The 17832-nt window shown below is 35.0% G+C and overlaps 2 protein-coding genes across 2 annotated transcripts; both read left to right on the forward strand.

The window, feature by feature from the left end:
* Positions 1 to 2752: 2752 nt before the first annotated feature.
* On the forward strand, positions 2753 to 8045 carry LOC114760930 (homeobox-leucine zipper protein ANTHOCYANINLESS 2-like). Its single transcript, XM_028950245.1, has 10 exons — positions 2753 to 2858; positions 2946 to 3075; positions 3924 to 4159; positions 4246 to 4363; positions 4637 to 5275; positions 5367 to 5468; positions 5609 to 5821; positions 6581 to 6755; positions 6869 to 7239; positions 7321 to 8045. The coding sequence occupies exons 3-10, from the start codon at positions 3933 to 3935 to the stop codon at positions 7678 to 7680; spliced, it is 2205 nt and encodes a 734-aa protein (XP_028806078.1). The 5' UTR covers positions 2753 to 2858; positions 2946 to 3075; positions 3924 to 3932; the 3' UTR covers positions 7681 to 8045.
* A 1245-nt stretch (positions 8046 to 9290) lies between these two features.
* On the forward strand, positions 9291 to 12003 carry LOC114760923 (protein ROOT PRIMORDIUM DEFECTIVE 1-like). Its single transcript, XM_028950233.1, has one exon. It carries the CDS (start codon positions 9334 to 9336, stop codon positions 10735 to 10737), a length of 1404 nt encoding a protein of 467 aa, XP_028806066.1. The 5' UTR covers positions 9291 to 9333; the 3' UTR covers positions 10738 to 12003.
* The last annotated feature ends 5829 nt before the right edge of the window (positions 12004 to 17832 follow it).

A 17832-nucleotide genomic window follows, 5' to 3' on the forward strand; every position in this document is an offset into this window, starting at 1 on the left:
ACCTCGTCGAACGATAATTTAAATCACCATTCACCATGTTAGAGAGATTAAACATTTTTAATAGATTCCAATTCCCATCAGTTAATAATTAAAAACTTAAAATAAAACAACTGTCAAGCCCAAGGCCGAAGAAGTAAATGGGACAAAAAACAGTAAAGATTAGATGACAAAACTCAAAAGTACTTGTTTTTTTTTTAAAAAAAATCTAAACCATGATTTCAGAGCAAATTAGCCAATAACCTATTAAAATCCAAAAATCTATTTGAAAGTCTAGGATCATGGTTTTTACCAAAGCACACTCTTAAGTCATAGATATGCTGGGTGTCCTTCAAATCCCAAATTTTAATTAAATAGCTGAATAATCTTTTGAGCAATTGTTGTCATTTGACTGACTGAATATGTGTCTCTACTTCCGAATCTTCCATCCATCACTCTTGCCGGATGTTTAGTCACATTAAAATAAAATTGAGAATTCTAAAATAATTCATTCTTTTTTTTTTTTGGGACCAAATTATTATTTGCTTATCACTTTATCTAAAATAATAATTCATTCTAGCCGGACAAAAGGAAAAGGTATCCTAATCCAAAAAGTATAGCAACAGTGAAATCACTGAAGATTATTTCTATAAGTTTGGTATATATATTCTAAAAAGGGTCAGTATTCATAGGATCCGTATATTGAAATTTGAGATTTTGGTTCCTTTTTAGAGTTCCATTTAGTCAAAGTTTTATCAAAATCCACAATCCCAGAATCAGCAGCCAACTGGGGAAAAAATCCATTGTCCCTAACTTTCCTTCTTTCCTGATGCTGCTAGAAAACTATCTTTTCACTCAAAAACGTCATCATTTATAACCTTTTTCTTTTCTTTTCTTTTTAAAATACATGCTTGCATTCTCACCAAAACAATATTGATTTTTTTGTCAGCAGTATATGAAATTGATTCCAAAGCTTGGGTTAACAAAACCGTATTTTAAATACTAAATAAGAATTCCAACTGGATGGATTTCAACTGTGATAAGAAATAATCATAAGCGTTTGATATAAGAAAATACTTTAAAGTGATTGTAAATAATTAAGAACTCTAGGTAAGACCATTACAGTTTAAGGGGTATCTAGGTGAAAATAAAATCATAGTTTTAAAAATATTTTTATGATATATAAAATAAATATGCATGAAAAAGAATTTGTTTCGATTCACGGATCAATAATCCAAAACACCTTAGATTTGAGATGAGGAAGTCGGGAGGGGGAAAACAGCAAGAAATTTGTTAATCTTTACCGAAAATGTGGGTCGTACTCGGCTCTCATGTTTTTCTCAATTTATATCGGAGTTTTTAATCCATAAACCTTACTTTGGTTGCATAATCTTTTATTGATGGTTTTCATAAGGAAAAATAATTTTATTACCTTCGATTCTTAATATAAGAGTTAATTGACTAATTTAAATAGATTAAAAAAATTAATTAAGTTAATTATTTATAATAAATAGGAGTTATCTTTCATAAAATATCTTTATTAATCAAATATATTGGTTATAACTACTATTATTATAAGGATTACCTTGAAAAAAATAGATAAACATAAAAGATAGAATAAATTATGGTTTTATATTTAAGAATAAAATAAAAATGAAATAAATTCTCATATTAAAAATCAAACTCGTATATTTTACATGTATAGTCCTTTTTGCCCTTCGATGGCATGAAGTCAAGTTGTCGGTTATGTGCGTATACGACGTAAACGCGCAAACGCGCACGTGCGCACACACGTGTCACACTTTTCAGCTGTGTTAGTCAATTGAATGATGTTTGTTATACTCTATTTTTTTATTGCAATCTAAAAGATGGTTTGAAATGTTTTTAAGTCGACGCGTATTTGTGTGTATGTAAACACTCAAACAGACATGTTAATACATTATAAACGAGTGTAGTGGTATATTTTTCATTCGTATTTTTAATTTGCCGGATGTTTGGTTACATTCTAACAAATTAAAGCATTCTAAAGTTTAATTTATTAATGCCCAAAAAGAAGGCATCCTAATTCAAAGAGGCATGCTTGGGGTGAAGGTCATTGAAATTATTACCATGAGTTTGGTGTATTATAGACAAAAGGTCAATAGTCAAAGGAGAAACTGTATATTGAAAATTGAGATTTCACTTCCTTTTTAGAGTTAAGTTTTAGTCAAAATGACAGGCCCAGAATCAGCAACCTTCTGGAAAAATCCACTGTAAGTAATTTCCTTTTAATCCCCAAAAAAAAAAAATCATTTATCTCTTTTTTTTATTTTCTTATTTTTTAAGAAAATAAATATTTGTGAATCTGACAAAGAATGACTAGAAATGTCACAAAATCCGTTGAGTCCCAAAGTCACGTCATTGATGGATTCACTATCGAATTCAACAGATCCTCACTGTCCCAATCACACGCGTACGAATGAGGCCTTTCCTCTGCATTATCGTGAGTTGTAATGTTTCTATTGGTTGCTTTGAGTTCATACCATGCTTTTACCGTGCACCTCCACACACCATATCTTCTCCCACCCTCTGACAACATGACAACCCACACGCGCGTGACACACTCGCTCCGAATCGGATTGTGGCAGCAGACATCACGATCCCCTGTTTTTGGCAGTGGGCCCCACTCTCCCTTCTCTCTCCTCCTATATATTTCAATTTCAATTCCTTCATTCTCATAAAATCAAGACAGAGAGAGATAAGGGGAAATAGAGAGAGAGAAAGAGAGTTTGCCAATGGAGTGAAGGAAGGGCGAGGAAGGAGTCGAATCGGAAGCGTATAAAAAAATAGAGAGCACGGCCACAGAAGAAAGCCCTTGACCTTGGTATTACCTTGGAGTCATAGTAAGTCAGCTCCTTTAATTTTGTTTTAATATTCTATAGAATAATAGTTTTTTCTCTTCCTCTTACATGTCCTTTTCTCTTCCACAGATTCCAGGGAGAGAGAAAGTGAAGGATCTGAAAAGTTCATTACTCTCTTGGCTGTTCTGTGCAACCAAACCAACCAACAGGCTGTAGTATTTGCTTTCGCCTTTTACTTTCTTCACTGGCGAATTTAAAGGTATCATTTTTCTCCGTACCTTGGGTTGGTTTCTGTTCCATCCACCATTTCTTTTCGTTTTCTTTTTCTTTTCCCCCCCCCCTTTTCTTCTTTTCCCTCCGTCCAACGAGCAAGCTGAAGAAGAAGGGCAAATGAGAGAGAAGGTTGCAGAGGAGGGTATTGTCAAATGGGCCTTTTCGCCTAGATTTGCCTATGATGCTCTTCAAAAGTCAGTGAGATGAATCCTTTGTTTTCTCTGTTCGCTGTATTTTATATATTCCTTTCCTTTATCCTTTCCCAGTCTCTTTCAGAAGTCTTCGATACTGACAAAAATTTTCTGTTCATGGGGTTTAAGCTTAGATCAAGAGGAAACGTCTTTTCCTCCTCCTCCTCCTCTCTGTCCATGTCCATATGAAGCAGAGGCTTTCTTTCTGTGGAGAGAGAGAGAAATGAATTTGGAAGTCATGCATGAGTGTTGAGTGTTGACAATGAGACAACCTTTTCAGTTCTATCCTTTGTGAAAAAGAAAACTCGTTTTTGTCAGTTTCGTAGCTTATCTTCAATTTAAGGTCAAAAAGTTGAAGAACAATCATCCAAAATCCCCAAAAGTGCCTTGACTTAAGTGATTGTTACAGTTTCAAGAAAAAAGAAACCCGGAGAACAAAATCAAAGTCAGAGAAAAAGGGTAAAGAGAGAGAAGCCAAAAAAAAATTCCTCCGCCTTTTCTTTTCGTCCACTGTATGCTCCGTCTTCTTTTTCGCTTGTCCTCTCTCGGCACCTTCTGATTTATTTATTTAATTACTCTTTATCAAATAATGAATTCGATTTGTGCTTCTTACTGTTCATCTTTTTGCAATGTTTCTGATTAGAGCATTAGTATGCAGAAAAGGAAAATGGATGCGCATGTTGAGATGGGTCTTCTTGGGGAAAACTTCGATCCGAGTTTGATTGCGAGGATTAGGGATGATGGGTATGAGAGTCGTTCTGGAAGTGATAATTTCGATGGCGTATCAGGCGAGGATGATCAGGATGCTGCAGACGATACACCTCAGAGATCGAAGAAGTACCATAGACACACCCCTCACCAAATTCAAGAACTTGAAAAGTATTAACTTTCTTGGTCTTAATCAGATTTTGTTTCTTGTGATTGATTCGATCATCTGGTAATTCGCTTTTTATTCGTTTTTTCAGTTTCTTCAAGGAGTGTCCTCATCCTGACGAGAAGCAAAGACTGGAACTTAGTAGGAGGCTTGGCTTGGAGACTAAGCAAGTTAAATTCTGGTTTCAAAATCGACGAACCCAAATGAAGGTAATTTGCAGATAGTCGTGAATCAGTCTGCAAAAGTAATTATATTCTTTTATTATTATTTTATTCATCTTGCACTTTATGATTGATCTGTCTCTGTGACAATCGGACAGCTGGAAGATTATGGATAACCTATTAAAGAACAAATTGAGAAAGGGCATATTTGGGGATACAAAAATTTGAATTCCTTTAATTGTTAAAGACCAGTATTTATTGTTGACGATCTGGTGGATGGTGCATTAATGAAGATTTGTCTTTTAATTTTTGAATTACCAGACGCAACTGGAGCGTCATGAGAATCATTTTCTGAGGCAAGAAAATGACAAGCTCCGAGCTGAGAACAGTATGATGAAGGAAGCCATGTCCAACCCGGTATGCAACAACTGCGGAAGCCCAGCCATTCCTGGGCAAATCTCATTCGAAGAACACCAACTAAGGATTGAAAATGCTCGATTGAAGGACGAACTGAACCGCATATGTGCCTTGGCTAACAAGTTTCTGGGAAGGCCAATCTCAACCATGGCTCTTGCAACCCCAAATTCTGGTCTTGAGCTAGCCATTGGAAGGAGTAATAATACTATGAGCGGGATTGGTCTTGGGTCAAGCTTTCCGGTGGGATTTGATATGGGGATGACAATGCAAATGGGAAATGATCAAGCACAGGTTGAGAGATCCATGCTTATAGACCTTGCCTTGGCTGCTATGGAGGAATTGATGAAGATGGCTCAAGGGGACGCCCCTCTTTGGATTAAGACATTGGATGGCGGTAATGAAGTCCTGAATCTAGAGGAGTATGCTCGGATTTTTCCTCCTTGTCTTGGCCCGAAACCTCCTGGTTATGTCACTGAAGCTACTAGAGGCACTGGAGTAGTGACGATCAACAGTTTGGCTCTTGTTGAAACATTGATGGACATGGTATATAACATTATCCTCAATTTGATCCATCAAACACTTTGTTCTTATGGTTTATTTATTGTTCTGATTGATTAATTCTGGGAATATGCAGAATCGATGGGTGGAGATGTTTCCGACCATGATTGCTAGAGCTTTGCCGCTCGATGTGATATCAAATGGCGTGGGAGGGACCAGAAGCAGTACTTTGCTCTTGGTATATATATTTCTCTCCTGCTTTGTTTTATTCCTAGTATATCAGATACATACAACACAACATTGTAATTATGCACTTCAGAATTACAGTTTTTTACTTGTATCTTCAACCTGATCGGTACGATTATGTTGCCTTGTCAGTTGGAAGCTGAGCTGCAAATGCTTTCGCCGTTGGTGCCCGTTCGGCAGACGAGATTGCTGCGATTTTGCAAGCAGCAAACAGAAAATCTATGGGCTGTGGTTGATGTTTCAGTCGAGATTGGTCGTGACCCCACCAATGCACACCCTTTCGTCGCATGCAGGAGGCTTCCTTCTGGCTGCCTTGTGCAAGATATGCCCAACGGTTACTCCAAGGTACGTATACTTCTTCATATATATATATATATATATATATATATATATTATACACTTTCATTATCTGACCCAAACGTGAAGTATTTTACTGATCGCACAGACAGATTCGGAATTCGTATATATTAGCTGGAGCTGCTTCTTATTGTCTGTGATCGCTTCTTGAGATGAGTGAATCGAGGCTTGCATGGTTTATGAATAACGTGGAAGCTTCATTTTTGGTCCGGCATCTTATATATATCTTACTTTATCTTCACTAAGTCGGCAAATAATTAAGATTCGATTGATTCTTGGGTTTTTCCATGTTTGTTGTGTGAAAATCTGAGCCATGCTTCGATTCCTATCTCTCTAATAAAGATATAATATATATTTTACACTATTTTTTTTTAACTGTGCTCGAGGTTGTAATGACCTGTATCCAGTCTTCTGTGCTATCATAATTTATATATGTATGTGTGTGTGTGTGTACTTGATCCAGGTGAGATGTTAGTCCGTGTCTTCCACAGAATCAAACCTTTGTTTTTTTAATCCCACTACTGTACAACACTCTATAAAATCACAAACTTATTAGTATGGTGGCTAGAGGGGTCATTTTTGATGCTATTGTTTTCATCTATGTTTATCTATCAAGCGCACGTGTAAATAATTAATATGAAAAAAATATGCCATTTTGACCTCCCTGGTCTCCCATGAAAGAGAATTAATCTCTATATTATATTTTATGATACATTTCCTTGCATGCGTGTCTATCGTATATTGCAGGTTACTTGGGTAGAGCATTGGCAGTACGATGAGAATGTGGTGCACCATCTTTACCGTCCGATGGTGAACGCCGGCATTGGCTTCGGTGCTCCTAGATGGATCGCCGCCCTCCAAAGGCAATGCGAATGCTTGGCCATCCTCTTGTCCTCTTCCCTTCCTATTGATGATCACGCTAGTATGTCACATTCTCATTCCACTTGCTTCACCAGGGTTTCATCCTACGATTTTAGCTTGTTCATTTATGTTTGATCCAAACAAAACCTTGATGTTCTGATGATGATGTCCCAGCACTGAGCCAAGGTGGGCGGCGGAGTATGGTGAAGCTGGCACAACGTATGACGGACAACTTCTGTTCTGGGATAATCGCTTCCTCTGGCCTCAGGTGGGACAGCCTCCGTGTGGAGACGCTGGGAGATGACGTTAAGGTTATGACCCGCAAGAGCGAAGGCGAACCAGGCGATCCTCCCGGAGTCATGCTCAGCGCCGCCACTTCCATCTGGCTGCCGCTGTCGCAGCAGAGTTTGTTCGACTTCCTCCGGGATCAACGCCGGAGATTCGAGTGGGACATCTTGTCCAACGGCGCCGGTACCATGCAGGAAGTGGCTCTCATTGCGAAGGGACAGACACATGGTAACTGTGTTTCTCTACTACGGACCAACGTAAGTATATACTGTCTTGTCCCCTCCTATTTCGATTTTCGTAAGTCGGACATTTAGCTTAGTGGACATTTATATATTCAGGGTGCTAATGGGAACGAGACCAGCATGGTGATGCTGCAAGAGACATGGACGGATGCTACAGGGTCTATGGTGGTTTATGCACCAGTTGATGTGCAGTCGCTGAACGTGGTGATGAGCGGCGGCGATTCTTCGTACGTGGCTCTCTTGCCTTCTGGCTTCGCCATTCATCCCGACGTCAGCCGCAACGGGAGTCCTCCGGGCGGTGACGGTGGCAGTGGCGGAAGCTTGCTTACGGTAGGGTTACAGATACTGGTGAACAGCCTGCCAACAGGGAAGCTGACGGTGGAGTCCATTGAAACGGTGAACAATCTAATGACGGCCACAGTTCAGAAGATCAAAGAGGCGCTCAGAGTTGCATGAAGTCGATGATGATTACAAGTAGTGTTAATGGAGTCTGCAGTTTTCAGATTTAGGGTTTGGATTTTTAAAGGTGGAACAAAAATGAGTAGTTGAGAGGAGGTAAAGAGAGGATATAGAAAGCGGTGGTGGGGGAAGTAAGGGAAGGTTTCGAGTCAAGAACGAACCATGCATGGTAGAAAGAACAGGGTATATGATATGGTGGCAGCGGGTGGTTCGGGTATTGACTCGTTGACCTCCGAGCGTTACTCGGTTTTTCATTTCTCCTGGAGTCTTTTTTTTATTTTTTATTTTTTCCCTTTCTTTGTCTTATATGATGATTAGTGTTTGATGTCGTTCATGAGTCTTACGTTATTATAATATAAAGTTGGAACTTCAGAGTGTCCTCTGTTCAACTCCTTTTGGTTTTTCTTTTTTGTCTCTTGCTTTGGCTTTTATACCTCCTCTGTTCTATAGCCAAATTTGTCTCCTTTCTTCGGTTTCTGATAAAATCCCGTGACTGTAAATGGCAAAGAAATATAATAATCGGGGAAAACTTAAGAGCAAATTAAATGGTTTTTCGTTATTATTTTACATGACTCAAGTTTGATTTCTTCAAAAACAAATACTCCTTCGGTCCTTAATATAAGACCCATTTAACTAATTTGATTAGATTAAAGAAGTTAGATAAGTTAGTTAATTATAAGAAATATGACACGTTTTTTCTAAAATACCATAATCATATTTCTTAATACCTCATTTTTCTCTTATACTTGATTATGGTTGAAAGGGTATTCATAGGGGTAATTTAGAGATAATTGATAAATATGAGAAATGAGTCTTATATTTAAGACCAAAACCAACTCACCAATTGGGTTTTATATGAAGGACCGGAAGAGTATTATTTACATTTATAGTTATTTGGTCACATCAAATTTTAACACTGTCGATTTGATTAGTTTTCGTTAACCCTTAAATAAAAAAATGATTGTGCAAAAATTTTATCCTGTTAATATAGGAAGTTATCAATTTCCTTTTCCATAGGATTATTTTTTAAATTTGGTATAGTTTTTAAAATGAGGTTTCTGAATTTATTCTTTTGTAAGCAAAAACATTATCGCGCCAAAATTTAGAAGTTTCTTTTGGCCTGAAATTAAAATGTTATTAGTATGTGAAGGACTGTTACTGATAAACAATTTTATTCGTATAAACATAAAAAATTTAGTTTTATTTATACGAAACTAAATTAAAATATGTGAGGGTATTCACTTTTGGGCCTATGCTTGCTTTTCTTTTTGGGCTGTTTTATGTTTTTTTTTTTTATCCATCCTCTCCTTCTGGTTTTTCGGTTGATACGAAGGAAACATTCTGAACCGAAAGAGGCGGCCAGCGACAATTGAGTTACAAGATCTGGGCTTTTTTCGGCTGTCACAAGATCTGGGCTCTCGAGGGCAATGAAAGCTCATTCACAAGGCACCCTAAAAATTGAAGTAATTATACCATTGCCCCATTATTTTATTTATTTTATGCAATCTCCTCTTTATGTTTTATTATTCGTCTTCGGATCCCCACTAGGCACCATGCTCGTTTGCTATCCCTTCCCTTGTTCCCCTCCATGTCTTCATGTACAACGAACAGGCGCTAAACCCTGAAATCTAACAGCCACAAGAGCTCAAAATGCGAGTCTTCTTTTCCTATGGCGCCAATATCTTCAAGCGCAAGACCCTAACACATGAGAACACTCGATTATTTCTGAATATGTTTAGCTTCACCCGAGAAATGTCGCAGTCCACTGCCATTCCCAAAAAGCTTCAAAGAGTTCGAGATCATGGCTATGACAACTACATGGAAGTCGAGAAGAAAATGAGAAAAGTTCTCAAATTTCAGGACCTCATTCTTTCGCAGCTCAACCAAACACTCCCAATCTCTCGCCTCGACACCCTCGCTCGCCGAATCGGCTTGAAACAGCACGAAGCCGGCGCGTTCATACTCAAATTCCCTCATGTTTTCGAGGTTTACGAACACCCCGTTCAGCGGATTCTCTTCTGCCGATTAACCCGGAAAGCCATTCTCCAAATCGATCAAGAAAGGCAAGCCCTCATCGCGCAAATTCCAGACGGTGTCACGCGCCTCCGGAAGCTTTTGATGATGTCTAACACCGGAAGGCTTCGTCTGGAGCATGTTCGTATTGCTCGGTCTGCGTTTGGGTTACCGGACGACTTCGAGTACTCGGTGGTTCTCAGGTACCCGCAGTATTTTCGATTGTATGATGCCAAAGAGACCAGGAATAAGTACATCGAGCTTGTGGAGAGGGATGAGAAGTTAACTGTGTGTGCCATAGAGAAAGCTAGGGAGAAGGAATACAGGGAGAAAGGAGTTGAAGCTGAAAATATTAGATTTTCTTTCATTATAAATTTCCCTCCGGGCTTTAAGATTGGGAAGTATTTTAGAATTGCAATGTGGAAGTGGCAACGTTTGCCATACTGGTCACCTTATGAAGATGTTTCAGGATATGATTTGAGATCGATTGAGGCTCAGAAGCGAATGGAGAAGAGAGCAGTTGCTACAATCCATGAATTGTTGTCGTTGACTGTAGAGAAAAAAATTACTCTGGAGAGGATTGCTCATTTTCGGATGGCAATGAATTTGCCCAAGAAGTTGAAAGACTTTCTTCTTCAGCACCAGGGGATATTTTATGTCTCAACTAGAGGGAATCAAGGGAAGCTGCACACGGTTTTCCTCAGGGAGGCGTATAGAAAGGGAGAATTGATAGAGCCCAATGATTTGTATTTAGCAAGAAGGAAGCTAGCTGAGTTGATTTTGACAAGTCCCAGGAAAGCAAACGTTGATAGAGAATTGATTGGCTATAGGAGAAGTAGAGAAGAGGATGAAATGGGCCCAATAAGAAGAGCATGTGTTGAGAATGGTTTTGAGGACTTTGAGGGTGGAGATAGTATCGGGCAAGAAGGGGATGCGGAGGCTGATTTGTCATCAGGCATGGGTTCTGATGTTGATTCTGAAATTGAAGATGAGGATGACGATTTTGAGGATAATGTATCAATGGAAAGGACATCTCAGTAACATTAATATCAGGTTGAGAAGGTGGAATTGAAAACTTTCACCTGGCTTGGTTGGATGCTTTCTGTGGAGAGAATATATTGAGGGATTCTTTCAACGTTGGTTCTTCCTATTTCGCTGTTTAGAAGTCTCTCGGTGGCTTCAAAAGAAAGTATTCAAAGCAGTGGACATTAGTTAAGATTGCTATCTATCTCATCTCATCTCATCTCATCTGAAGTGATCATATGACATGTGACTTGTTTGGCTAGTATGCAGCGAGTTTTGTGGCCATTATCATGAATATCTTTTCTTCAATGGTGGCTGGCAAACCATACTGTGGGAATTTGGATTTGCTGGATACTGAGTGCCAGATCTTGAAGATGATTGTATGTGTCATTGCTAAACCAATAAGACTGGAACTGATATGTTGTCAGGTTTATCTGTACACAGAGAAACAATTAAATGGAAGAAAACTACCAAGCAAAGGAAGGAATTACACCTTAAGCTCGAAGCTTCAAATTGTTGGAAGGTATAGGGCTTAACTCGGACGTTCATCCAACCACATAAGGCAACTCCAGTTAACTTGAGTTTTGTTACTATCCTGTTTTGGAAATTCGTTGACATGAAAAAGCAGTGGCTCGTAAACTGATGCACAGGTAATTTAACATTGGCTCATCAGTGTTATGCTAGCGTACTAAATGCCGTTAGTCTTCAAAAAACAATAACTAGCCTTGTGTCACTAAGCTAGATAAGCTGTATGAATTGTACAATGGCATTGTGCTCTTTCAATACTGACTTCGCTCATTTTTCTTCATAACTAGTCCCAAGCATAGACAAAAGAGTGTTATGTTAGTCCCTCAGACAAAAAATGTGATTTCCCATGTCAAATTATGTTTTGATCAATACATGCTTCGATCAAAATGTCTTCATCAGATTACTAATTATTTTATGTGGGAACTTAAAGAAGTCATCAATCGAGACCTCTTGGTTAGCGGCTCATTAGAGGAATTGGTTTCAAGACAGGGCACAAGGATATTGTATGATTCACGTAGCTGACCCACTTAATGCGATAAAGCTTTTATCGTTGACTTTTTCTCTTTATTTTTATTCAATTGGGAACTTTGATCAGATAGGTAGAAGTTTTCTTTCCCTTGGTTGGCAAGCATTGACATCGCTACGAAGTATGTGCAAATTGGTGGAGATTACAGACTAATAATAAGCTTCGTCATTTTGCTGTTCACCTATTGGCTTGTTGACTTTTACAGTTTGATCTTCTATGAGTGGCGAACAGAAAAAACTAGAGTGAACTCGTAGGTTTTCTGAGACAGGCAGATGAAAACAGATATAGAAATTTGATGATAAGTGGATAGCTAAGCAATTGTATAGCGTTTTGTAGGGTTGAAGAAGGAAGTCATGAGACTGATGATCAAGAAATGACCGAAAACCATCTCAGACTTGAAGATTAGATGAGGCGGAGTCAATTGTTGGTGGGTTTGGTTCAGCTAACATTGAAGGGGAAGGACGTGTAAGAAACAATAACGGCCTGTTTGAATTCTTATGAAAATTTACTGCCATACTTTATTCATTTTTATAATTCTGATACAGTTGGGCTTATCATATTCACAAGTCTGATGCAAACTTGCTGGTTTGACTTTGCTGGGATTCATTGTAAATTCAAAGCAGGGTCCTACACTCCATTGATATTCTGGTTTACTGGGGAAATTTCCAGTTGCACATAAGATTAGATGTACGTGTGGGAACTGAATTTGCGTGATTCATTTTGTTGATTATTTGACTTAATTAAACTGTAATTGGGTCAAATTAAGCCCGTCATTTACCCAAGCAAAAAAGGAAAGTAAACATGTTAGGCACGTTCTTGTTTTTTTAATAAAAAAAATCCATATATTTATTTTAGTTTACATTTGTTTTTATGAATTTGGGGGGAAATTTATTGGAGTAGAATACCCGCTTTAATCCTTATACAGTACATGTTGATTGGGACATTTTGGGTCCATGCTGAACAGAAACCCATTCCAATTATTTTAATTGTAAATTATAAGTTTTTATCTTTAAAATTTGACCACAACGAGTGCGAGGGAAGCTGAAAAGATTCCTTCATTCCTTGGTTTTTAAGAAGACCTCAATCAGTTTTATTTTAAAGATAATTTCTTTAACACAACGATACTAAGAGGGGAGAAAAAAAAACCTTAATGTTCCCTTATTACGTTTTATTAATGAAACAACCAATTAACTGGAGTTACAAAAGTAACGTACCCAGATCTAAAAATTTATGATAGTATGTTGTCAAATCTTTATGATTAAAATAATTTTTACATAACAAAATATTATCGAGAGAGCTACCTCCAATTCGGTATTTAACATAAAATCTATGAAAACCTGTATTTCATGAATCCCTAACAAAACAATTCATGTAAACTCCGTGAAACGTACGAAACGTAAAATTCACTATTTAGTTTAAGTTATAAATTAATATATAAAATAAATTATCTCATTCAAATCTATTTAAATCAAGTTATACATATAAGACGCCTGGTTGATTGCCTTTTTTTGACCAGCTGGTTGATTATTACTTAAATACGTATGATTGCATATAAATATTACGAGGTTTAAAATATGAGGCAGATATAATTTAGAAGGTATAAGTCAATATGATATGGTGTGGATGTTATATGATATACTCCTCTGGTTTTATTTATAAGGCATTAAAAAAAAATATTTTTTAGTCCTATCTAAAGGGCATTGAGAGAATTTTTTTACACAGATGTGCAATTTTAATTCTTATTTATTATTATGTTGACTTTGTTTATATGGGGTATAATATATATTAAATATGAGTAAAGTTAGAAAATTATTAAATTTTAAATGAGAGTTAATGAAATTTAAAGTTTTTCTTGGCTTGTATGAAACATTTTATAAGTGTTTTATAAATAGGACCAGAAGAGTATTGATTAGCCGCTCAGGTTCGCAACACGTGGACGCGTTTTTTGATGGTCTTGCGCAACCCATATCTCCGTATTTAATCAATCATGTCATTTTTAATTAATACTAGTATGATTATTTATATTCATAACCTATACTATGGACTTACGTATTTTTCCATATTATATGTAACCACATATATATATTTGCGTATTCAAACTTAGGTCTTGCTTAATTAATACGGCGACCCCCGTCGTGTCTGGGATATTTTAGATTTGCTTTTGTTAGTATATGGGTGTTGGTGGCTAGACATGGTACCGTCCAATTCATGAAAAACAAATCAATAGAAGGATGCAATTTTAAATAATACTAGTATTTCTCTGATATACAATGACATTATTTATGGCTCATAAACAATTTGATTCATTTCTCAAAAGTCTACATTTTTTTTTACCAACCCCAAAGTACACATAAATAGTCTACAAAATTTGCCAAAAAAAAACAGAGAGAGAGAGTCTACAACATTATGTTTTAAGGGGGGAAAAAATCTCATGACAAAATACTCATCCGGTCCTGAGTGTAGCAACTAGCTACGTCTGATTCTAAATATATAAGACCTTAATTTATATTTTATTTATCATATTTATTATTATTTTCTCAAATTAATACTTTTTCGGTTCTTAATATATGATCTAATTTGAGAGCTGATGCTGGTATTATATGTAAAACATATTTTACAGGTTTATTAATATTTTTAAAATTAATCCTATTGATATTTCCTAACAATAATCAAGTAGAAGAGAGAGAGAATTAAAAGATGAATAGAGTGTTTTAAAAAGGACATACCGTATTGGCTAATGTAATTAACATATTTACTCTATTCAAATTAATTAATGAGATTTATATTAAGCACAAAAAGAGTATAATATGATATAATATAATATAATATTATACAGGTATATTTTAGAGATCATATCAGGTTTATAAGAATGAAATAATGTATTTAGATTTTTTAATTAATTTAAATTAGTTAAATAATTCTTACACTAAAAATGGAAGGAATATAAGAGAAGTACTCTGATGATTATATTGTATTACACTTCAAATTTGAATTCCTTTTATTTGAAATAATTCGAAAGAGCTGAATCTGTGAGCCATGGGAATAAAATTAGATGTGATGGGCATTTAGAGAAGCAACACGCAGCCACAGGTTAATGATAGAAGACTAGAAGTTGATGCGATCCATGGGATAAGACAAAGCAGCTGCTCGGTGATTGAGAGTGACGACCTCTATTTTGGAAATACAGGCACTCTAAAGCAAGTTCAGCTTCTTGATTGGATCCCGGCAAAAAACAAAAAGGAAAAAGAAATATAGGCATTCTTTGTTTTGTTGAAACAAACGTGTCATGCTATCAAGTGGCATGTGAATACCGAATTATGCGAGATCAAATTTCACATATGAAAATTAATTATAATAAATACTCTGTCATTTATTCAAAAATACACCTAATGTGAAATATACTCTTCTGATACTATTTATAAGTTACTTTCAATATGTTTTACACTAACTAAGAAAAACTTTAAACTTTATTAACTCTTATTTAAAATTTAACCACTTTTTAACTTTATCTTTATTTAATATACATTATACCCTATATAAACAAAGTCAACGCAATAATAAATAAAGGGTGAAATTGTACATCTATATAAAAAATTTTCTCTCGCTACCTTATAAATATGACCAAAAAAATCCTTTTCTCTTGATTATAAGGCAAGATTTATAGTCCTACTCTTTAGTCTTAAATACAGGGCAAAAATATTATAATTAAATTTTCTTAAAATATTATTCTTTCTTAATTGTGGTCTGTGCAAGGGAAGACTTAAGAAAACTTTCAATAAAATTTGAATGGAAACTTTTGATAATCTATCTAAAAATGTGATTATTAATAAAATATAATAATATGATATGATTCATCTAGTGAATATCTTAATAAAACAGAGCCGCTTGCTGCTGCTGTTACAGTATTACTCCTTATTGATTGCCCTCTGACATGATTTTAATTGGTGATGTGGCACTAAAAGACCAAAAAAATGTTGGGAGTCAAACATCCTTGATCAATACAGGGGCTAGGTGGTTGGTTTTTCAATATTGGACTTAAAGTGGCACCTACTTGACTATTTCTCTACTCTTCCAGTCTTTTATTAAAAAATCTAATTTTTAAAAATAAATTTGTCTTTTTTATAAATTTTTTTAAATATGTCTATGTATTTAACACACTATTATCTATTTTACTTTTAATTTAATGTATTTAATACATTCTTTTTTTTTATTTATCTCACTATTACTCTCTCACATTTATCCATTTATTTATATGGGTATATTTAGAAAAAAAAAACTGTATCTGCTACATATTAATTACTTTTAACTAATTTTAACTGTTTTCTTAAACCACACAATTTAGTTAAAATGATCTTATAAATATTAATCATTTTACAAGAGTTTACAAATCAATTTTTTAGATAATTTTAATGAAATATTTTGGTGAGCTAACTTAACTTGTATTAAAGATCAAATGGAGTAATTTTCACTGATAATATTTTACCATTGTAAGTCATGTTGCACGTATATATGATAATGTCATTTTTGAATTTTGAATCTCGTCTAAATACAATAGGTAGCGTTACTACTGGAGTAACTAATCATTAACAAAGTTAAATTCTTCTGATAGATTTTGTTTTTTAGTTGGCCGCCAAGCATATGGTAAGAGTTTAGAACCTCACAATCACACGATCCATTATATAAATATGTTACTCCTCCGGTCCTAATTATAAGACCCAATTGATTTATTTAAGGAGATTAAGGAAGTAAGTTAAGTTGGTTATTTATAATAAAAAATGTTGTTATTATTAAAATATCCTTGCTAATTAAGTATATTGGCTAAAACTATCATTATTAGAAGGATTATCTTGGAAAAAAATGCATAAATATAAAAGAAAAAATGGATCGGGTCTTATAATTAGGATCAAATAAAAAGTCAAATTGGATCTTATAATAAGGACCGGAGGAGTATTTTATTTTATCTCTCCTATAATTAATGTAATATTAACTTTTGATAAGGATGGATTTAAAAAGTATTTTGAATACTTAACATCTCCAATAACACGACTTCTATTCAACTATATATTTTTTGGTTTTGTGCAGTAGTTACAGTAGACAAAAGTATCTTAGATTTCTTGGGCAATAATCAAACAAAAAATATTGAGAGTCAAATATGGGAAACATTATATATACATATATACATATATATATTAATATTAGAGCACGGTGTGACTCAAGCTGGCTCCAACCTGTACTTAATTAAACCCTAATTATTGATATTAATTACCCTTGCATTTCAAAAGGCATTCAATGATATTACATCTGAGGGGTCATTAAATGTCAAAACTAAATTTTAAATTCACTTAACTTATCGTGCTAATTTAATTTATTAATTTCTTAAATGGTCGTAAATAAGAATTACTAGGATCTTTGGATTGATAAGTAACAGCATTTAAGGGAAAACAAATCTAAGCATCAAGATACTTTTTTATAATAGTCTTTTTAACCCAAAAAAATAGATCGGAATTCCAGCATAACTTATATTTTGAATTACTAAAGTTCATCATTAAGCAACTTATATTAAATATTAAATGGAGTATCATTTATAATAAAATATTGAATCAGATTAAATGGAATCTATCTATTAATTAATATTATTATCTCAACCTGTTCATTTAAAAACAATATCAACTTTAACACATTTTATTTATATTTTGTGCTGATTTTTTTCCTCTTTTAGTATTACTACTATATACAGAATGCATAGATATGCATCGGACGAAATTAAAGAGTGGGTGAGCGTTAATTCATTCAATTGTGATAATGCTATTATTTAAGATTGTTTAACACGCAAATTCTTCATAATTACTTGTTTAGTTATCAACAAATAATGGCATTAATGCTAAAATAGTGCTCAGACATGACACGATTTTAATCTTCTTCGATAGTTACAAATTGTAATCTTAATTTCTATATTCCTTAAAATGATGATGTTTGGTTGAGTTGTACGTGTTTCTCACTCTTAAATTATCCCTTCCCTATAACCAAAAGGCATAGTTAAAATAATGTTAAGGAATAAG

The sequence above is a fragment of the Neltuma alba genome, unplaced genomic scaffold, assembly GCF_004799145.2.
Source record: "Neltuma alba isolate B1F8T4 unplaced genomic scaffold, ASM479914v2 tig00001649_pilon, whole genome shotgun sequence".
Lineage (NCBI taxonomy): Eukaryota > Viridiplantae > Streptophyta > Magnoliopsida > Fabales > Fabaceae > Neltuma > Neltuma alba.

Excerpts from the sequence above, each read along its gene's own strand:
- LOC114760930 (XM_028950245.1), top strand. The coding sequence starts at position 3,933 with ATGCAGAAAAGGAAAATGGATGCGCATGTTGAGATGGGTCTTCTTGGG. Across the intron at positions 4,364-4,636 it reads ATCGACGAACCCAAATGAAG|ACGCAACTGGAGCGTCATGA; the intron begins GTAATTTGCAGA and ends TTGAATTACCAG. Across the intron at positions 5,276-5,366 it reads TTGAAACATTGATGGACATG|AATCGATGGGTGGAGATGTT; the intron begins GTATATAACATT and ends GGGAATATGCAG.
- LOC114760923 (XM_028950233.1), top strand. The coding sequence starts at position 9,334 with ATGCGAGTCTTCTTTTCCTATGGCGCCAATATCTTCAAGCGCAAGACC.